At 47.1% G+C, this 22954-nt stretch overlaps 1 protein-coding gene across 1 annotated transcript in view; it reads right to left on the bottom strand.

Annotated features, from left to right (window-relative positions):
- LOC139266717 (dynein axonemal heavy chain 6-like) overlaps positions 1 to 22954 on the bottom strand; it is a 580613-nt gene that overhangs the window by 359646 nt on the left and 198013 nt on the right. The window contains exons 4-5 of the mRNA XM_070884303.1: positions 21855 to 22009; positions 338 to 451 (exon numbers count right to left, since the gene is read on the bottom strand). Of these exons, the coding sequence (XP_070740404.1) occupies positions 338 to 451; positions 21855 to 22009 (269 nt within the window). The remainder of the gene's footprint in view (positions 1 to 337; positions 452 to 21854; positions 22010 to 22954) is intronic.

The following is a 22954-nucleotide window of genomic DNA, read 5'->3' as shown; positions in this document are numbered from 1 at the left end:
TTTGTTATGATACACAGAGCTGACTTCTCGACAACAATACGAGCTGAAACTGCTTCATCAGCTTCCTAGCTGTGTCTGGGCACCTTTCTATTATCAGATAATGTATCATAGAGTAACAAGTTTGGACGTGGATTCCTTGATGTGTTTAGGCCTACTGGAGTGTGGAAATCAAATCTGAAATAAAAGCTGGAAATGTATAGTGGGTCAAACGGTATCTGAAAGAGAAATCATGGGCAGGATCTCCCAGCTCTGGCTGTTCAGTTTCCAGCATTCAGCACGTGTTATTTTAACCTGTTTAATAACTATAATTCAATATGACAGCAGCTGCTGCCCCTACCTGTTGTAGCATATTTCACAGTTAATCCACTCTCTGTGTCGTACTGAGGAGGCTGTTTCTGTTCTGCAGCAACGATCTCGTGGTTGACCAACACTTTGTCAATTCCTTCACCGCCTGAAACACAAACAATTCCTGGAACTGTCATAATAACAAGTTACAAGTGTTTGCAAAAATGACTTAAGGCCCTCTTTCAATGTTAGGGTCAGTAAGGCAATGTCTGTCAGGCAGGAAACTGTTTCCAGTGGCAGGAGAGTCGGTAGTCAAAGGACACAGATTCAAGATAATTGGCAAAAGAACCAAAGGGGTACTGAGGTGAATGATCAGCCATGATCTTATTGAATGGTGGTGCAGGCTCAAAGGGCCGAATGGCCTACTCCTGCACCTATTTTCTATGTTTCTATGTTTCTATGATGGGAACTTTTTTTATGCAGCCAGTTATTGCGATCTAGAATGTCTGAAAGGGTGGTAAAAGCAAATTCAATAGTAACTTTCAAAATGGAATTGGATAAATACTTGGATGGGGAAACTTGCAGGGCTATGGGGAAAGAGCAGGGGAGTGGGACAAATTGGATAGCTCTTTCAAAGAGCCAGCATGGGCAACGATGGACTGAATGGCCTCCTTCTGTGCTGTATGATTCAGTGATTCTAAAAGGAAGCTTTCAAAAAGAACTTAAATAAGGATTATATATTGTGTGAGTAACAAACGTGTGTAGAACTGATGCAGCTCCATCACCAAAACAACAAAGGCTAAATTTGGTGATCCCATGCTCCCAACAGGGAGATACTTGTAAAGAGAGCAAGAGTTTAAGGTTCAGGGCTACAATGCTGCGCCCCTGTCTCTGACCCACGCTCCCTTTGAATGTGGTTTCCCCGTTGGGAGCCTGGTTTCATTGAATTAACCATCTCAAGTTCCTCTCCCAAGCACCAGCACCTTCATCATCAAAAACAGCCATTCACGCCTTCAAACATCAGTCCCATTGTTACCAGAACTACAAGTCATACTCTCAAGTGTCACTTCCTCCGTCACTAACACAGCTCATCCTATTCTAAAGAGTTGCTGAACTATAGTGGTGGCGGGCAGTTTGCTGAACTTACTGAGTACGTAAGGTGTCGATACCGAGACGCAGACTAACATTCAGTCACAATGACAGAGGACAAAGCTATTGATAGGCATAAGACAGGTCATTGGTGGGCGAGCATCAGAAAAAAATGAGCATGAAAGCTGCCAGACTGCTGAAAAAACCCAACTGGGAACCTGTCCCTTTCAAATTGATGAGGATTGTTCCAAGTGGCAGCTTTGCTAAAGGAATCAATTGGTACTTGACTGAGATGCCTAGAAAGAAGCTGTAGAAGAGATAGAATAACCCTTAACCTGCTTCTGGGCATCTTGCTGACAATAATGTACTCAACTATCCATCTGCCTATCTGCTGCATAGCCACTGGCTTGCCTTGCATCCATGCGCTACACAAGACAAAAAGACTGATGAAACATCTTAAATTGCTTTGTGAGAGAATAAATACGTGTGAGCATGTAGACAGTGTAACTGGCAAGGTGCCGGATAAAACAACTAGCTAACTTCTCGACATAAGTCAAACTGGAAAATGACTGTAGGTTTAAAAACTCCAGATGAGACTGAGGTCCCATTCCATCATAATTTTTTCTTTATTCATTCCTAGGATGTGGACGCCGCCGGTAAGGCCTGTATTTATTGCTCATCCCTAATGCCCACGAGAAGGTGGTGGTGAGCCACCTTCTTGAATACAACTGAATGGCTTGCTAGGCCATTTTAGAGGGCAGTTAAAAGTCAATCACATTACTGGAGTCATATACAGGCCAGACCGGGCAAGGACGACAGATTTCCTTCCCTACAAGGACATTAGTGAACCAATGGATTTTTACAACAACGGTAGCTTCATAGGGCTAGACTTTCCACTTTTGTGCAGATCGCCCAAAAATGGGCGTTATTTCAAGCAAATTTGAGTCACTATTTCAACCTGGTTTCGGGACTTTCAAAGATACCAAAGTAGTGATACGCATCACCCCGGATACCAGACCAGTACACCACAAAGCCAGAGCTGTGATGCGGGAGAAAATTGAGAGTGAGTTGGACACGTTGCTAAGAGAGGCCATAATTTCGCCCGTTGAATTCAGCGACTGGGCAAGCCCCATCGTCCCGGTCTTAAAAAAACAGATGGCTCGGTCAGAATCTGTGGTGACTACAAGACTACTATCAACCGAGTGTCACTACAAGACCAATACCTGCTTCCGAGAGCGGAGGATCTTTTTGCCACGCTGGCAGACGGCAAGCTGTTCACCAAGTTGGACCTCACTTCAGCCTACATGACCCAGGAACTGGCCAAAGAATCCAAGCTACTGACCACCATCACCACGCACAAGGGGCTGTTTGTCTACAACAGGTGTGCATTTGGCATTCGATCAGTGGCCACTATCTTTCAAAGGAACATGGAAAGCCTGCTCAAATCCATCCCTGGAACAATCATATTTCAGGACGACATCCTTATCACGGGTCGAGACACCGAGGAACACCTCCACAACCTGGAGGAGGTGCTACGCTGACTGGATCGGGTAGGCCTGCAACTAAAGATGTCCAAGTGTGTGTTTTTGGCCCCAGAGGTCGAGTTTTTGGGCAGGAGAGTTGCCGCAGATGGGATCCGGCCTGCCGAATCCAAAACGGAGGCGATTCGTCGTGCGCCCAAGCCCGGCAACACATCGGAGTTGCGTTCATTTCTGGGACTATTGAACTATTTCGGGAACTTTCTGCCGAACTTAAGCACATTGTTGGAGCCGCTACACGCGCTCCTGCGTAAGGGTTGCGATTGGTTTTGGGGGGACTGTCAGGAACGGGCGTTCAATCGGACGCGGAACCTGCTTTGTTCTAATAAGCTGTTGACTCTGTACAACCCTTGTAAGAAATTGGTTTTGACATGTGATGCATCATCCTATGGGGTTAGGTGCGTGTTGCAGCAGAGTAATGATGAGGGCCAACTCCAACCTGTGGCTTATGCTTCCAGGTCGCTCTCCCAAGCAGAACGGGGATATGGGATGGTTGAAAAGGAAGCACTTGCATGTGACTACGGGGTGAAAAAGATGCACCAGTACCTTTCTGGCAGAAGGTTCAAGTTAGAAACGGACCACAAGCCATTAACATCCCTGTTGTCAGATAGCAAAGCTGTCAATGCCAATGCGTCAGCTCGCATACAACGATGGGCTCTCACGCTGGCTGCGTATGGCTACACCATACGGCACCGGCCAGGCATGGAAAATTGCGCTGACGCGCTTAGCAGGCTTCCACTGGCCACCACGGAAGGAGCAGCGGAGCAAAGCACTGAGATGGTCATGGCCATTAATGCCTTTGACAGCGCAGGCTGCCCCATCACAACCCGCCAGATCAAAATCTGGACAAATAGAGATCCCCTCCTCTCCTTGATTAAGAAATGTGTCCTGACGGGGGATTGGGCGCCCGCACACGGAGCATGCCCCGAGGAGGTCAGACCATTTCACAGACAGATGGATGAACTCGCCATCCAAGCCGACTGCCTACTATGGGGCAGCCGGGTAGTCATGCCCCAGAAGGGAAGGGAAGCATTCATCAGGGAACTCCACAGTGAGCACGCAGGCATCGTGCTAATGAAGGCCATTGGCCGGTCACATGTATGGTGGCTGGGAATTGACTCAGACCTGGAACACTGTGTTCGCAGGTGCACGACGTGTGCCCAGCTGGGCAATGCCCCCAGGGAGACCCCACTCAGCCCATGGCCCAGGCCCACCAGGCCATGGTCACATATTCACATAGAATACGCGGGCCCGTTCATGGGAAAAATGTTCCTCATTGTTGTTGATGCGTACTCGAAATGGATCGAGCGCATCATATTGAATTCGTGCACGACATCCACCACAGTGGAGAGTCTGCGTGCGGTCTTTGCGACCCATGGCTTGCCGGACATCCTGGTTAGCGACAACGGCCCGTGTTTCACTAGCTATGAATTCCGGGAGTTCATGTCGGGTAAGGGCATCAAACATGTCAGGACGGCACTGTGCAAGCTGGCTCCCAATGGCCAGGCGGAACGTGCGGTCCAAATCATAAAACAGGACATGCGCCGGATTCAAGGGCCCTCCCTTCAATGCCGTCTATCGCGCCTCCTGCTGGCCTATAGATCCCGACCGCATTCGCTCACGGGAGTCCCGTCCGCGGAACTACTCATGAAACGTACACTTAAAACTCGGCTGTCCCTCATTCATTCTGTCCTGTCAGACATTGTTGAGGGCAAGCGCCAGTCCCAAAATGAGTGCCATGACCGTAACACAATGGGGAGATGTATAGAAATCGATGACCCTGTATTTGTTCTTAATCACGCTTTGGGGCCCAAGTGGCTTGAGGGTACTGTAATTGGCAAAAAGGAGAATAGGGTCATAGTGGTCAGACTTAACAATGGACAGATATGCCGCAAGCATCTGGACCAAGTAAAAAAAAGGTTCAGCATGGACACTGAGGAACTGAGGAAGATCATAAGGAGTGGAGGGTATCCAATGTAACTCCACTTTTTAAAAAAGGAGGGAGAGAGAAAACAGGGAATTATAGACTGGTCAGCCTGACATCGGTAGTGGGTAAAATGATGGATTCAATTATTAGGGATGTCATAGCAGCGCATTTGGAAAGAGGTGACATGATAGGTCCGAGTCAACATGGATTTGTGAAAGGGAAATCATGCTTGACAAATCTTCTGGAATTTTTTGAGGATGTTTCCTGTAGAGTGGACAAGGGAGAACCAGTTGATGTGGTGTATTTGGACTTTCAGAAGGCTGTCGACAAGGTCCCACACAAGAGATTAATGTGCAAAGTTAAAGCACATGGGATTGGGGGTAGTGTGCTGACATGGATTGAGAACTGGTTGGCAGACAGGAAGCAAAGAGTAAGAGTAAATGGGTACTTTTCAGAATGGCAGGCAGTGACTAGTGGGATACCGCAAGGTTCTGTGCTGGGGCCCCAGCTGTTTACACTGTACATTAATGATTTAGACGAAGGGATTAAATGTAGTATCTCCAAATTTGCAGATGACACTAAGTTGGGTGGCAGTGTGAGCTGCGAGGAGGATGCTATGAGGCTGCAGAGTGACTTGGATAGGTTACGTGAGTGGGCAAATGCATGGCAGACGAAGTATAATGTGGATAAATGTGAGGTTATCCACTTTGGTGGTAAAAACAGAGACAGACTATTATCTGAATGGTGACAAGTTAGGAAAAGGGGAGGTGCAACGAGACCTGGGTGTCATGGTACATCCATCATTGAAGGTTGGCATGCAGGTACAGCAGGCGGTTAAGAAAGCAAATGGCATGTTGGCCTTCATAGCGAGGGGATTTGAGTACAGGGGCAGGGAGGTGTTGCTACAGTTGGACAGGGCCTTGGTGAGGCCACACCTGGAGTATTGTGTACAGTTTTGGTCTCCTAACTTGAGGAAGGACGTTCTTGCTATTGAGGGAGTGCAGCGAAGGTTCACCAGACTCATTCCCGGGATGGCGGGACTGACATATCAAGAAAGACTGGATCAACTGGGCTTGTATTCACTTTGGTTCAGAAGAATGAGAGGGGATCTCGTAGAAAGGTTTAAAATTCTGACGGGTTTAGACAGGTTAGATGCAGGAAGAATGTTCCCAATGTTGGGGAAGTCCAGAACCAGGGGTCACAGTCTAAGGATAAGGGGTAAGCCATTTAGGACCGAGATGGGGAGAAATTTCTTCACCCAGAGAGTGGTGAACCTGTGGAATTCTCTACCACAGAAAGTTGTTGAGGCCAATTCACTAAATATATTCAAAAAGGAGTTAGATGTAGTCCTTAGTACTAGGGGGATCAAGGGGTATGGCGAGAAAGCAGGAATGGGGTACTGAAGTTGCATGTTCAGCCATGAACGCATTGAATGGCGGTGCAGGCTCGAAGGGCCGATTGGCCTACTCCTGCACCTATTTTCTATGTTTCTATGTTGCCCACACCACCGCCAGTGAACGAGCAACAAGAACATTCAGCAGCATGCACAGTCCCTGTGGCCAGCCCGGACAAGCCGGAATCACCACAGGTGATAGAGACGCATGCCAAGGCTCAATAACCAGACCTCCAACAGCTCCACGAGAGAGCGTCGACCACCTGAAAGACTTAATCTTTGACTCCATAAGACGTTGGGGGTGAGGTGATGTCATGTATGTAACCTTCATGTAACTGTAACCTTCATAACAACACTGCATACTGTATACACCTAAGAAATGCACACCTTGACCACAGGGGGCGAACTTGTGGGAGACACTCCTCACCTGGTCATCTAGGTATATAAAGGGACGTCCCACGCAGGGTCATCACTTCTTGGTCCTGTGAATAAAGGTTCAGGTCACAGAGTGACCTTGTCTGCAGAATGTGCCTCGTGTGAATTTATAGTCGTGTGTAAGGATATTACACTGTAAGTGCATGGGGTGTAAGGTCTCGTCCTCCTCAGCAGTCTGGTACGTCTTTGATTGGGCACATAATGTTGTTGAATATACCTTCTGCCATCTCTAGTCTGCAGCATGTGCGTAGTCATCAAGACAGGCTGAGAAATTACAGGCCCCATTACAATAACTCTCAGTATTATACCTATTGTTCACAAACAATAAATTTACCTACTAAGACACCTAAAATAACTTCAAGTCGCCCACAGTACGATAAGATGTTTGTTCAGATGTTCAAATCACTTTAAAAGACCTCCATAGTACATCAAAACTTCCCAGAAGTTGAAGCAGCCTTTTATATGAACTGACCTCCGATTTACAAAATGGCGTCCATACCGCTGGGTTTAATTCATGTGAGAGCAACTTTTTCGTCGAGCGATATTTTCGGCGATATGTGGGCGACGTGCCGAAAATAACGCTCGCCGATATAATGGGCGTTAGTTTCGGCCATTCTGATCTTTGCGACAAAAAAAGTGGGCAAGCGGTATTATTATTTCTCGGCGTTAATTACATCCCGAAAATAACGCTCGGTGATAAGTGAGCGTTAGTTTCCATTTTGTGCCTAAATGGGCGATATCTGGGCGTTATACCTCATCTCAGCGCAAAATGGACGTTAAGTGGGTGGTATCGATGCAAAAAAAGTGGAAAGTCTAGCCCATGGACACCATTACTGCTACTAGCTTTTTATTCCAGATTTATTGAATTGAATTTAAATTTCCCAGCTGCCGTGGTGGTCAGATCATTAGTCCAGACCTCTGGATTACTAGTCCAGTAACATAACCACTATGCTATCATACCCATAATGCCAAACCAAATATGGCTGCACCACAATGCAGGCTGGTAATATACTAATTCTGTGAGCGAAATTATGGCAACAACACAGCTTTTCACGCAAGAAATTTTAATTTACACTGCAAAGCGGTTCAAATGCTGGCCACATTAATGTGTGGAATTAAATTAAGGTCTGTATTGGGAATCAATGAAGGTCTAAGTGGGGACAATTTTCAAATAACTTCCATGAAGCAGGAGAGCAGCACGCAATCCCCTAATAATCCAAACAGAAAGGTTCAAATAGACGAATATGAATCTGAATAACACAAGGTTTTAAACCACTGCCAACAGATACTGGATACGTTCTAGAAGGTATAGGACATCGTGAGAGGATAGAAAACTTAGTAAAACACGAGCCTTTTCCATTGTGTGTTATAAGCTCTAGTCATAGTTGCCCTGAAGGGAGAAACCAAGGTATCTACCAGTAGAAGGATGCGCTGATCCAATAGTTGGCATCATTCAATAACCAGGAATGTTTCTGGATTTGACCCCTCCCCCAGCTGTCTGAGCAGATTCCTTCTTGGCGGTAGTGGAATTCTGCTTCTGTCCATTGTCATGATATCCAAAAACCATGGTTTGTGCGGCTAATAGGAGTTACCAATAAAACTATGTATATGGGGAAATGAACGAAATGCACACAGAAATCTTAATGCCTAGAAAGAGAGACCATCCAGTCTCCAGGCATTACAAGCTCCGTCCTCAAAGATAAATAAAGCAACTCTGCTGGTTATCCACAGAATCAAGCAGGTTTCACCCTTCCTCTGGCATTCAGCTCTTGTATCCACGTTTGGATCAAGACTGTGCTGAGCTCTGCATCTCACTGGTTCTGGAGGATTTGAGCATCAATGACTGGGTTGTTCTTCAGTAGATGTCGCCTGATGGCACAACTGAGGACTGCTCCCATCACTTTTCTGATGATAGGGAGAAGACCAGTCGGGCAGTAATTGGCCGGGTTAGATTTATCCTGTATTTTGTGGATAGGGCATACCTGGTCATATTTTCCATATTGTTGGGTAGATCCCAGTGTCATTGTTGCATTGAAACAATTTGGCCAGTTGTTCAGGTGTCCAGGTCTTCAGCACTTCCACCGGGCTGTTGTCAGGGACCGTGGCCCTCGCGGGGTCCAGTGCACTCAGCCAATTCTTTTCAACGTATGGAGTGAGCTGCATTGGCTGAACGTTGATGTCTATAACAGAAGGGACTTTTGGAGGAGGCCAAGCAGAATCATTCACTCTTTTGGTTGGAGATACTTTAGCCTTGCCTCTTGCCCTCATGTGCTAGGTTCCCCCATGGTGAGGATAGGGAAGATCAAGGAGTCGGCCCCTCCTGTTAGTTATCTGATTATTTCACCACTGTTCTCGACTAACATGGTAAGACAGCAGAGCTTTGACCTGACTTGTTGGTTTGGGACCACGTAGCTCTGTCTGTAGCACGCTGCTTTTGGTGTTAAGCGTGCATGTAGCCCCGCGTTATAGCTTCATCGGGTTGGTGCCTCATTCCAAGGTGATGTCCCTGGCATGCTCTTCCACACTCAGCCTTTATCCACTGTGAAATGGAGCAACACACTCACTCATAACACGCCGGTGAGGAATACCACAGATCCAACATGTGTATGGAGAAAGAGTCAGACTGAACACTGTGAGCTCAAAGTAAAGTGTGACCATAGTCTTTTATTGCAGGTCTCCAGAGTGCCTCTCCAACCTGTGAGGCCGTCTAAAATACCAGGGAATGAGCCCTCTGGTGGCTGTACAGAGTAAATACAAGTCCACATACATAACAACATTCCCCCCCAAAGTCAATAATGTAATTATTTACAATGTGAGTCGATCTGGGGCCCTTCTTGCCCTGGTTGATCGTCTCGGTGTGAAAGCTGGTGTTGTTGAATCATTTATTGGGCACTCGCTGGGCTGCTGTGCAGCTGGCCTTTCTGGGCTACCTGGTGTGTTGGGCCCTGCAGGGCTGCTGTGGATGATGGGTTCTGCTTCATGGTCAACCGTGGTGTCGGTTGCCACTGGTGTATGTGTTGGGGGATCAAAATAGGTAGGGTCCAAGGTGGGTTGCTCAGGGTAGTCCATGAATCTGAGTTTGATTTGGTCCAAGTGTTTCCGGTGAATGAGTCCATTTGAAAGTTTGACCCGAAACACCCTGCTCCCCTCTTTGGCCACGACGGTGCCGGGAAGCCACTTGGGACCTTGTCCATAATTTAATACAAATACAGGATCATTGACTTCAATCTCGCATGACACATTTGCGCTATCATGGTATGCACTTTGTTGAAGCCGCCTGCTCTCTACCTGTTCATGTAGATCAGGGTGAACTAACGAGAGACTTGTCTTAAGTGCTCTTTTCATGAGCAGTTCAGCAGGTGGGATCCCAGTGAGTGAGTGTGGTCTCGTGCGGTAGCTAAGCAGGACTCGGGATAAGCGAGTCTGCAGTGAGCCTTCAGTTACCTTCTTCAAGCCTTGCTTGATGGTTTACACTGCTCTCTCTGCCTGACCATTGGACGCTGGTTTAAACAGGGCAGATGTGACATGTTTGATCCCGTTATGGGTCATGAATTCTTTGAACTCAACAATGGTAAAACATGGCCCATTGTCGCTCACCAGGACATTGGGTAAGCCGTGTGTAGCAAACATGGCCCGCAGGCTTTCAGTGGTGGCAGCGGACGTGCTAGCTGACATTATCTCGCATTCAATCCACTTGGAATACGCGTCTACAACCACAAGGAACATTTTATCCAAGAACGGGCCTGCATAGTCGATGTGTGCCCTAGACCACAGTTTGGAGGGCCAAGACCTTAAACTTAGCGGCGCCTCCCTGGGTACATTGCTTAACTGCGAGCGTGTATTACATCTGTGAATGCAGGACTCTAAGTCCGCATCGATACCGGGCCACCGCACGTGGGATCTGGCTATCGCTTTCATCATTACGATGCCTGGGTGGGTACTGTGGAGGTCATTGATGAAGGTGTCTCTACCCTTCTTGGGGACCACTACTCGATTGCCCCACAGAAGGCAGTCTGCCTGTATAGATATTTCATCTTTGCGCCGCTGGAACGGCTTTATCGTTTCCTGCATTTCCACTGGGACACTGGACCAGCTCCCGCAAAGCACACAGCTTTTGACTAGAGATCATAAGGGGTCTTGGCTTGTCCAGGTTTTGATCTGCCAGGCAGTGACGGGTGATTGCTCACTCTCAAATGCTTCCATAACCATGGCTAGATCTGCAGGCTGCGCCATTTCCACACCCGTGGTGGGCAATGGCAGCCTATTGAGAGCTTCGGCGCAGTTTTCTGTGCCTGGCCTGTAGCAGATGGCGTAGTTGTATGCGACCAACATGAGCGCCCATCTCTGGATGCGGGCCGATGCATTGGTATTTATCCCTTTACTCTTGGAAAACAGGGATATAAGTGGCTTACGGTCAGTTTCCAATTCGAATTTTAGCCCAAACAGGTATTGATGCATTTTCTTTACCCCATAGACACACGCTAAGGCTTCTTTTTCAATTATGCTGTAGGCTCTCTCAGCCTTCGACAGACTCCTGGATCATAAGCAACCGGTTGCAGTTTCCCAAAATCATTAACTTGTTGCAATACACACCCGACGCCATATGACGACGCATCACATACTAGTACCAAACGCTTACATGGATCATACAGCACAAGCAATTTGTTTGAGCTTAACAATTTTCTCGCTTTTACAAAGGCATTTTCTTGGCTTTTGCCCCAGAGACAATCGCCCCCTTTTCGTAGTAAGACATGTAGTGGTTCTAGCAGGGCGCTGAGACCCGGTAAGAAGTAACCAAAGTAGTTCAAGAGTCCCAGAACCGACTGCAGCTCCGTCACGTTCTGTGGCCTCAATGCGTTCTCTATTGCATCCATCTTCGCGTTGGTGGGCCTGATGCAGTCCGCCGCAATCCTCCTTCCCAGGAACTCCACTTCAGGCACCAGGAAAACGCACTTCGAGCGTTTTAACCTAAATCCCACGCGGTTGAGTCGGCTAAGAACCTCCTCCAGGTTCTGCAGGTGCTCGAATGTGTTCTGACCTGTGACCAAGATGTCGTCCTGGAAGACCACGGTGTGCGGGACCGACTTCAGTAAGCTTTCCATGTTTCTCTGGAATATCGCCGCCGCCAATCGGATCCCAAACGGGCATCTGTTATAAACAAAAAGACCTTTGTGCGTGTTGATGCAGGTGAGGGCCTTCGATGATTCCTCCAGTTGCTGCGTCATGTAGGCTGAAGTCAGATCCAGCTTCGTGGACGTCTTTCCTCCCGCCAGCGTTGCAAATTGGTAGTCGGCTTTTGGTAGTGAGTATTGGTCCTGCAGGGAGAATCGATTGATAATTACTTTGTAATCACCACAGATTCTGATGGTGCCGTCTCCCTTGAGGACTGGGACAACAGGACTGGCCCAGTCGCTGAACTCGATCAGTGAAATGATGCCCTCTCGTTGCAGCCGGTCTAGCTCGATCTCTACCCTTTCTCTCATCATGTACGGTACTGCTCTCGCCTTGTGATGGATGCGCCCCCGGAATTAGGTGGATCTGCACTTTTGCTCCTTGGAATTTCCCGATGCCTGGTTCGAACAGCGAAGGAAATTTGTTTAAGACCTGGGCACACGAAGTGTCGTCAGCAGGCGATAGCGCTCGGACGTCATCCCAGTTCCAACGTATCTTTCCCAGCCAGCTCCTGCCGAGCAGCGTGGGACCATCGCCCAGTACCACCCAGAGTGGTAGCTTGTGCACCACTCCATCGTAGGAGACCTTTATGGTGGCACTGGCGATTACAGGAATCAGTTCTTTAGTGTAAGTTCTTAGTCTCGTGTGAACTGGAGTTAAGACTGGCCTTGAGACCTTGTTGCACAACAACCTTTCGAAAGTCTTTTTGCCCATGATGGACTGGCTCACGCCCGTGTCCAGCCCCATTGACACTGGGAGTCCATTCAGTTCAACATTCAGCATTATTGGGGGACACTTTGTGGTGAATGTGTGCACTCCTCGGTCTGAGGCTCCTCTGCAACATGGTGGTTTGCAGGATTAACAGGATTTGCAACTTGTTGGAGGTATCCCATTATTCCACAGCCCTTGTAAACGTATCCTTTGAATCGGCATGAGTGGAAACAATGATCAACCCCGCAGCACCAACAAGATGTTAATGGTCTTGCATTCATCACCCTTGATAGTGGACTCTGAGACATCTGCGGACGTGCGGCTGCAGGTATGTGTGACCTGCTCTGTAAGTTACGATTCGCAAACAACATCATTTTGTTCGCAGTACTTGTAGCAGCACTTGTGTGCTGAGAGATTTGCTTAGTATTGTCACTGGTGGCAATGAACGCCTGGGCTATCGCTATGGCCTTACTCAAGGTTGGGGTCTCTACAGTCAAAAGCTTGTGAAGTATGGTTTCGTGGCCAATGCCAAGTATGAAAAAGTCTCTGAGCAGGTGCTCCAAATGTCCATCAAATTCGCAATGTCCTGCAAGGCGTCTTAGCTCGGCGACATAACTCGCCACTTCCTGGCCTTCAGACCTTTTGTAGGTGTAGAACTGATACCTTGCCATCAGAATGCTTTCCTTTGGGTTCAAATGCTCTCGGACCAGTGTACACAAATCGTCGTACGATTTCTCCGTGGGTTTCGCTGGAGTGAGCAGATTCTTCATGAGACCATACGTTGGTGCACCCACAGATGGTGAGGAGGATCGCTCTATGTTTGGCAGCGCTCTCTTCCCCATCTAGCTCATTGGCCACGAAGTATTGGTCGAGTCGCTCCACAAGAGTTTCCCAATCATCTCTCTCCGAAAATTTCTCCAGAATGCCCACTGTTCTCTGCATCTTTTAGTTCGCTCTCTGTATCTCGTCGCCAGTTATTGTGTATGGAGAAAGAGTCAGACTGAACACTGTGAGCTCAAAGTAAAGTGTGACCTTAGTCTTTTATTGCAGCTCTCCAGAGTGCATCTCCAACCTGTGAAGCCTTCTTAAATACCTATGCTCCCAAGAGATTATGGGATCCCTTGGGACTCCAGGGAATAAGCCCTCTGGTGGCTGTACAAAGTAAATACAAGTCCACATATATAACACAACAGGCAATAAAATAAGCAAAAGAGTTGTTTATCATAGTGTAGACAGCAGGCTTGTTGCACTGTGGGGAAATCTTAAATGGCCACAAAATAGTTAGAATGTGATGTATGTTTGATTGATTTCAGGGAACCATCTGTTCTGGCAACAGGAGAAGCATCTGTCATTCAACATTTTCTCTAAAGGCACAGCATCTCAACGACATATTTTTCACGAACTGATTGATTTTTAACATTTACAAGTAAATGTCAGCCAACTCTTAAGAAGTTGCATTATTTACTTTTTTTTTTACATTTTCTATCTCCCTGGATTAAAAACCTCTCAAACACTTTCAGTTCCTTCCTGAACATGTAATTATTCTTGCTCCTTGTGGGAAAGACCTCCCTACACATCCTGACCATGATTCACTATGCATCCTACCGCTCTGTGCACAGTGGTGGAATATTGTCGCCAAGTTTGGCACGTAACCCTCGACTCCGCTGTAGTTCAAATATCTGTCTATCTCTGCCTTGAATATATTCAATGACCCAGCCTCCACAGCTCTCTGGGGCAGAGAATTCCAAAGATTCACGGCCCTCTGAGAGAAGAAATTCCTCCTCATCTCCGTCTTAAATGGGCGATCCCTTATTCTGAAACTGTTGCGTATGGAGAAAGAGTCAGACTGGACATTGTGAGCTCAAAGTAAAGTGTGAATTTAGTCTTTTATTGCAGGTCTCCAGAGTGCCTCTCCAACCTGTGAAGCCTCATTAAATACCTGTGCTCCCAAGGGATTTTGGGATCCCTTGGGACTCCAGGGGATGAGCCCCCTGGTGGCTGTACAGAGTAAATACAAGTCCTCATATATAACAGAAACTATGCCCCCTAGTTCTAGATTCCCCCACGAGGGGAAATATCCTCTCTGCATCCAGCCTGTCCAGCCCCCTCAGAATCTTATTTGTTTCAATAAGATTACCTCTGATTCTTCTAAACTCCAATGAGTATCGGCCCAACCTGCTCAGCCTTTCCTCATAAGTCAACTCTTTCATCTCAGGAATCAACCTAGTGAACATTCTCTGAACTACCTCCAATGCAACTAAGGAAACCAAAACTGTACGCAGTACTCTAGTTATGGTCTCACCAATGTCCTGTACAGTTGTAGCAAGACTTGCCTGCTTTTATACTGTATCCCCTTTGCAATAAAGGCCAACATTCCATTTGCCTTCCTGATTACTTGCTGTACCTGCATACTAACTTTTTTGTGTTTGATGCACAAGGACACACAGATCCTTCTGTACTGCAGCATTCTATAGTCTTTCTCCATTTAAATAATATTCTGCTTTTCTATACTTCCTACCGAAGTGGATAATCTCCAATTTTCCCACGTTATACTCCATCTGCCAAATTTTTACCCACTCAATTAACCTATCTATATCCCTTTGCAGACTTTTTGGGGCCGAAATTCAGCCTCCTGATAAAGTCTGTTACCGCAGCCACACAGCGATGTTGAATGGCCGCCGATTTTTTGTCAAATGGCCGCCACTCGCGAAATTCTCCTCGGTGGTATTTCCGGCGTTCCCCACTTCTGCTCAGCTGCTGCCGAACCCTCCTAAGTGCGTCATCAAAGCGCGTACCATCGATCTCCCACCCAGCAAGCAAAATTCACCGTAAAAATTCTTGCGGCAGCTGCTCGGTGCCCTTAATAGATGGGAGCAACACCGAACAGGAGGCAGACATCCGGAGCTGCTGGAGCTCACCGAGCTGGAGTAGCGAGTGTCAGCCCTCATGGTGTGCGGGGTCGATGCTGAGCCCCCTTCAGGTAGTGAGGGTGCGTGAATGGAGCTTGAGACTGATGTGACTTGCTTGACCCCTAATATGAAATGGCCCCTTTACATATACATGTCCAATGCTACCTTGCTGCTATTACCCTGCCTCCTCCTCTGCTGCTAACCACACATCTGTTGTTTTCTGCTTATAGATGACCAGCCAGAAGTGTGCCAGCCTTCCCGTGAGCGATCTACATCTGGCCACGGGGGAGATGATGGGGGAGGGGATGAGAGTCTGCTGCCTGAGCGTCAGAGCCCACAACATTGAGGGACGAAGGCGACTTCCAGATGTTTGTGGACTCTGAGGCTCCTGGCCCCAATGGCATACAGCAACGCTGAGCAGGAGGGGAAACTGGGAGGCCAGCTCCCTGGAGAATGAGTTGACACAGTAGACCTGCTGAAAAACAGGCAGACGTGAACCTGGACTTGGAGCAATGTCCAGGGAGAACACAGAGATGCACCACGAGTTCATGGATGCATTGGCTAGGATCTCCCAGAGCATAGACAAACTTGCTGTGAGAGTTGCGGAGGCTGCCTCACGAATTGTCCGTGCATCTGAGGACTCCAGGGAGGCTATCCTTGCCCACTCAGAGACAGGTGGCCTCTAGCAGCGACAGTGGCATTCCAGAGTGTTTGGCATGTGCCATGGGTGAGGTTACAGCAGGCACCAGCTATGCTCCAGCTTGGTGATGTCATGCAGTCGCTGACTGCTGTCATCCTCTCTGTCTTCCCCACTGACCAACAGGGAAGTGGTGCCGAAGCAAGCCAGCAAATTGTGGTTACACATCGTGCTCCGGATACCGAGGCTCAGCCCCGTGAGTGTCCTTGGTTCCCAAGAAATGGAAGGTGCTGCCCTTCCTCAGGATGACAGCATTCCGGCTCCCTCCACTGACTCTCCCACCATGCACCTTAATGCAGTCCACACCCGAGCCATCAGAGACTGCATCTGCCAATACTGAAGCACAGCAGTCTGCAGCTGGACCTTCCATGCCCAGAGCTGGTCCAAGGCATCCTCCTCGGCCGTCTGGCCCACCAACACAGCAGCCCTCAAGCAGCCTTGCTGCAGGCACTGAGGCCTCATTGAGGAGGAGCAGCAGGTGTGGGAGGGGGAAGAAGGGAAGGGGTGGGAAAGCTCAGGGCAAGTCTCTTTAAGGGGTGTGAAAACATTGTGTAGATGCCCTTGTATATTGTGATGATGCTTGTAAATAGTTCAGTTGAAGTAATCAAATGCATTGTTCTTGAGTGCCTTGCAGCGGAAGGCTGTTTATTGACCCGTTTGGTTTCGTTGAGGGGCGGGGGGGGAGCGGTTTGTTACTTTGTGGGAGTAAATTTTCACTTTTACCCTTTGCATTGGTGTCGTGTGTATCATTCCAAAGTTCACCGGAGATGTGCCTTTATGGTTTTCATAGCGTGGCCAGTTTTAGCTACAATCCTCAGCTTCCGCCATTCAAGCAAACCGGTCCATTGTGAGCTGGTGACATGCGGCTCTTGATCCGGCAGCATCTGGATGCTGCCTCCCCCGTGGATGGGGTGGCTGTTCAATCGGGGCCTTTGCAGGCTCCTCTTCTTCATTCTCCTCCTCCTGAGGTGGGCCTGCAATCCCCACTGGCAATGCCTGGACCCTCATGATGGCCAAGTTGTGCAGCATGCAGCACACCACAGTGAATTCAGAGGGGAGTATTGAAGGCAGCCTCCAGAGCAGTCCAGGCATCGGAAGCGCTGCTTGAGCACCCCAATGGTCTGTTCAATGGTGTTGCGGGTGGCTGCATCGCTCTCATTGTAGTGCTCCTCGGCTTCAGTGGTGGGGTTGTGGAAGGGGGTCATGAGCCAAGTGGCTAGGCCGTATCTTTTGTCCCCGAGCAGCCAGCCGCACCCTTCCCTTTGTCGCTGAAAGATTCATGAGACACCACTCTCACGCAAGATAAAAGCATCATGTGCACTCCCTGGATAGCGGGCATTCACTGCGAGAATGCGCTGAGTGTAGTCGCACACCAGCTCGACGTTTATGGAGTGGTATCCCTTTAGGTTTCTGAATACCTCTGCATTGTGGAATGGTGCTCGCAAGGCGACGTGTGTGCAGTCAACGGTTCCTTGAACCTTTGGGAACCCCGCAATCCTGCCAAACCCTAATGCCCGCTCATTCTAGATGTCCCTGCTCATTGAGAACTTTATGAAGTCCATTCTGTGGGTGTACAGAGCTGCGCTGAATGCAGCGATGTGTAACGTATTGAGATATACTGCATATGTCCTCTGCTGCCGCCTGGAAGGAGCCAGAGGCATAGAAGGCCAGCGCCACAGTCACCTTCAATGAGACGGGCTGTTGGCGCCGGAAGGCTATAGGTCTGCCTGTAGGAGACGGCATATCTCTGTCACCACTTCCTTTCTGAAGCACAGCCTTCTCACACACTGCTCCTCAGACAGCTGGAGATATTGGCATTGAAGCCAATAAACCCATGGAAAGCAGCCGAATTTGAGCAGGACATTCCATAATCCCTCATAGTTGACAGTGTCGAAGGCCTTTGTAAGGTCAAAGGCGGCCACATAAAGCGGTTGATGCTGCTAAATTGAAGAAAAATGGAGGGAGCAGCATTGGCACCAAGCTCATGGTCTACAGAGCAGTAGTGATACCTGCCCTCCTTCAGAGACATGGACTAAGTACAGCACGCACCACAAAGCACTGGAGAAGTACCACCAACGCTGCCTCCGCAAGATCCTGCAAATCCATTGGCAGGACAGGCGCACCAACGTCAATGTTCTCGTTCAGGCCAACATCCCCAGCATCGAAGCACTGACCACGCTCAATCAGCTCCGATGGACGGGACACATCGTCTGCATGCCCGATACTAGACTCTCAAAACAAGTGCTCTAAGATCTCCGACACAGCAAACGAGTCCCAGGTGGGCAGTGGAAACGCTTCAAGGACACCCTCAAAGCCTCCTTGAAAAAGTGCATATAATGAGGCGATAGGGCCTAATTTTGCATCCGGGGCGCTAGCAGAGTGCTACATGTCGATTGACGTCATGATCTTAGTGAAACTAGAGTGCGGGTGGTAAGTTTTTGCACTGCTGCAAACCATGAGTCGAACTTGCCGACCGGGCAGCAAAAGCTGGACGCCTGCCGTAATGCCTAGAACATAACATAGAAACACCCTTTACTGCCCCTCCGGGGCGCTAACATAGGCGCAATGATGCTGAAAATCTAGCCCCCAGTTTTCTGTTAGTCAGCCAATTCTCTATCCATGCTAATATATTACCTAAAGTACCGTGAACTCTTAGCTTGTGCAGTAACCTTTTATGTGGCAGATTACTGAATGCCTTTTGGAAATCCAGATACGCTACATCTACTGGTTCCCCTTGATCCACACTACATAAGAACATAAAAAATAGGAGCAGGAGTAGGCCATTTGGCCTCTCGAGCCTGTTCTGCCATTTAATAAGATCGTGGCTGCCCGCTCCCCATAACCTGTTATTCCCTTATCACTAAAAAATCTGTCTATCTCTGCCTTAAATATATTCAATGACCCAGCCTCCACAGCTCTCTGGGGCAGAGAATTCCATAGATTTACAACCGTCTGAGAAAATAAATTTCTCATCTCAGTTTTAAATGGGCGACCCCTTATTCTGAGACTACGCCCCCTAGTTTTAGTTTCCCCTATGTGGAAATATCCTCTCTGCATCCACCTTGTCGAGCACCTCTCATTCTTCTGAACTCCAATGGGTATAGGCCCAACCTACTCAACCTATCTTCATAAGTCAAATCCCGGAATCAACCAAGTGAACCTTCTCTGAACAGCCTCCAATGCAAGTATATCCTTCCTTAAATGAGACCAAAACTGTATGCAGTACTCTAGGTGTGGCCTCACCAATACCCTATACAGTTGTAGCAGGACTTCTTTGCTTTTATATTCTATCCCCCTTGCAATAAAGAACAACATTGCATTTGCCTTCCTAATTACTTGCTGTACCTGCTTTTTGTGTTTCATGCACAAGGACCCCCCAGGTACCTCTGCACTGCAGCACTGTGACATTTTTCTCCATTTAAATTATAATTTGCTTTTCTATTTTTTCTGCCAAAGTGGATAACCTCACATTTTCCCACATTATACTCCATCTGCCAAATCTTTGCCCACTCACTTAGCCATATCCCGTTGCAGATTTTGTGTGTCCTCCTCACAATTCTCTTTCCCACCCATCTTTGTATCATCAGAAAACGTGGCTACATTACACTCGGTGCCTTCATCTGAGTCATTAATATAGATTGTAAATAGTTGAGGCTCCAGCATCGATCCCTGCGACACCCCACTAGTTACTGTTTGCCAACTGGAAAATGACCCATTTATCCCAACTCTCTGTTTTCTGTTAGTTAGCCAATACTCTATCCATGCTAATATCTTATCCCCAACCCCGTGAACTTTTATCTTGTGTAGTAATCTTTTATGTGGCACCTTATCGAATGTCTTCTGGAAATCCAAATACACCACATCCACTTGCTCTCCCTTATCCACCCTACTTGTGACATCCTCAAAGAACTCCAGCAAATTTGTCAAACATGATTTCCCTTTCGGAAAACCATGCTGACTCTGCTTGATTGAATTATGTTTTTCTAAATGTCCTGCAACTGCTTCCTTAATAATGGACTCCAGCATTTCCTAACCACAGATGTTAGGCTAACCGGTCTATAGTTTCCTGCTTTTTGCCTGCCTACTTTTTAAAATAGGAGCGTTACATTTGCGGTTTTGCAATCCGCTGGGACCTGTCCAGAATCCAGGGAATTTTGGTAGATTACAACCAATGCATCCACTATCTCTGCAGCCACTTCTTTTAAGACCCTAGGATGTAAGCCATCAGGTCTAGGCGATTTGTCCGCCTTTAGTCCCATTATTTTACCGAGTATTACTTCATTAGTGATAGTTCCTCCCTCCTCTAGCCCCTTGATTATCCAATATTGGGATGGTTTCAGTGTCCCCTTCCGTGAAGACCGATTCAAAGTATTTGTTCAACCAAGTGAAGGCCTTGATAGTTCGCCAGCGTAACACTTACTCGGTTGCCGCACAAAGACAAACATCCCAATCGCAAATGAACTACTCAAACCAAGAATCATACAGGACGTCATCGTCAACAAAGAAAGGAACCATGCCAAACAAGCACACTACTACAACAGAGGTGCTACAGCACTTCCTACACTGCAGGAAGGAGAAACAGTGAGACGCGAGACAGCAAAATGTGGCAAAAATCTCTGGTTCTGAAACAAGTCGGCATTCGATCATATCAGGTCATTACAGAAGATGGCCGGGAATATCGCCAAAATAGGAAACATCTGAGAAATAGCACTGAGACATTCATCGAAACACCAGAGATCTCAGTAACACCCACAGACGATCCGCTGCCAACACAGCCAACTAACACGCGGAACAGAACTTCAATGACATCACACGAAAACAGGGATATGTTGCCTGATATTTCCCCTCAGAGCAGTGATAAATGGACTAAAGCGATCAGTGCACAGAACATCACTGAAACAACCAGTTTGAGGTGAAGCAACAGAATCCGCACAACACCAAAATACCTGGAACACTTTGTACAGAAATAAGAAAGTTTTTTGTTGTTATTAAACTTGTAGTTGTTTACAACATGTATTCATAAGAGGTTAATTACCAGTTTATATTGAAACTCACTGTAATCCAATTTATTTCTTATGAAAGGAAAGGTGTAACGATATAATATATAGCGCCCTCTAGCTAGGAGGTCTAGTGTCCTCGAGCTGGATTGGAGAAACCTGTTTTAATCTGCACATGGCTGTCTGAGGCCTCCCAAATAAGTAGAGTTAATCTGAACTAAGAGTGTTCAAGAGACTCTTAAATATAGATGTGTGTTTTCAACATTCCTTTACAGGCATGGGCTGGATGTCCTGATCATGGTAATGACACACTTTCCGCCACTTAGGACGGAATCTGCGTCCATCTCCCTGGTCAGCTGGGAGTTCTGCCGGTGGAAAGGGACTCCGAGAGCTTCGGGATCCACATACAGAAAAGTCGATTCAATGGACATGGGTGGTGAGCCCGTACGAGAAGTCAACTCAGAGCATCTCTGGCAGGAGTCTGAGGACAGGTCAATGGACTCCTCGCCACATTAGGAAACGATGCAGAGCTGACTGAACAAACAGAAATGGAGGTACAAATTTATTCGTTCATTTTTAATAGACATGTGAAAGGGCTGTACACAGTAAAAGGGGTACCAATGACTTGTGGTCCTGAACCGTATAACACACTTTTACACACCTGCTATTCTACATAGAAGGGTTCCTGCTTATGTGTCTACCTTTGTCATCAGTATGCTGCTTCAGATGTCCCTGCACTTCATGCTGAGGCCAAAACTCAGGCTCCAGACTCAGTTCAGTATCAGAAACGGGGTTCACTTGTTGCTCCACCTGCTCTGAAGGATGTCCTTTCTGTATCCCTTTTAGTGGTTTGAGACTATGTGGAAAAATGGGAAACAGAAAAAAACGCAGATAAAAGCTATTCTTTCACTGGAATAATCCCGTATACAATCCTGAACTAAAATGTCTTGGAGTGACTTTAATTTACACTATTATCGGCCAGAAATCCTAGCTTGCTCTTTTTATGGGATTAATTAAATGATTGATGCAGACAGTAAGACCAATATATTTCAATATGGACGTCAGCAACATAATTCAAAGGAAGCAATTCTCATTTTTAATATAATGTGCACTCCAGTTATACACAATTGGCCTGAGCCAACACAAAATCTACATAACCAGATTCACATAGGAACGTTAGCATAGTGGTAATGTTACTGGACTAGTAATCCAGAGCCCTGGACTAATGATCCAGAGACATGAGTTCAAATCCCACCACAGCAGCTGGGGAATTTAAATTCAATTAAATAAATCTGAAATAAAAAGCTAGTATCATTAATGGTGACTATGAAACTAATGGATTGTTGTAAAAACCCACCTGGTTCACTAATGTCCTTTAGAAAGGAAATCTGCTGATCTTACCTGGTCTGACATAGTCATACTCACAGAATCATAAAATTGGAGGGAAGGCTTTGCTAGAACGTTTAAGTGCAATGTCCTGGAAATTTTATACCCCTCCTATGCCTTTGTCAAATCTTTCCCCAGGTACTCAATCAACTTAGCCATGAATATTCTGATGCAGTTAGCTCCCACTACCTCCTTTGGCCATACATTCACCACTACCTGAGGAAAGTAGATAAGTTTAAACTTTGTTCACTTTCCCTCTTTTAATTTTAAGCCGATGCCGTCTAAATGCAGGACCTTGTGACTGTTAAACATATCGACGTTTATTTTGTTTATGCCCTTTAGGATCTTGAATCTTTCTCCAGTGTAAACATAATAGTTGGCTCCTACAAACTCTCCTTATAATTCATGTACATAA

The sequence above is a fragment of the Pristiophorus japonicus genome, chromosome 7, assembly GCF_044704955.1.
Source record: "Pristiophorus japonicus isolate sPriJap1 chromosome 7, sPriJap1.hap1, whole genome shotgun sequence".
Classification (NCBI taxonomy): Eukaryota; Metazoa; Chordata; class Chondrichthyes; family Pristiophoridae; genus Pristiophorus; species Pristiophorus japonicus.
Note: the sequence above shows the minus strand (reverse complement) of the source record. Positions and strands in the feature narration are given on the sequence as shown.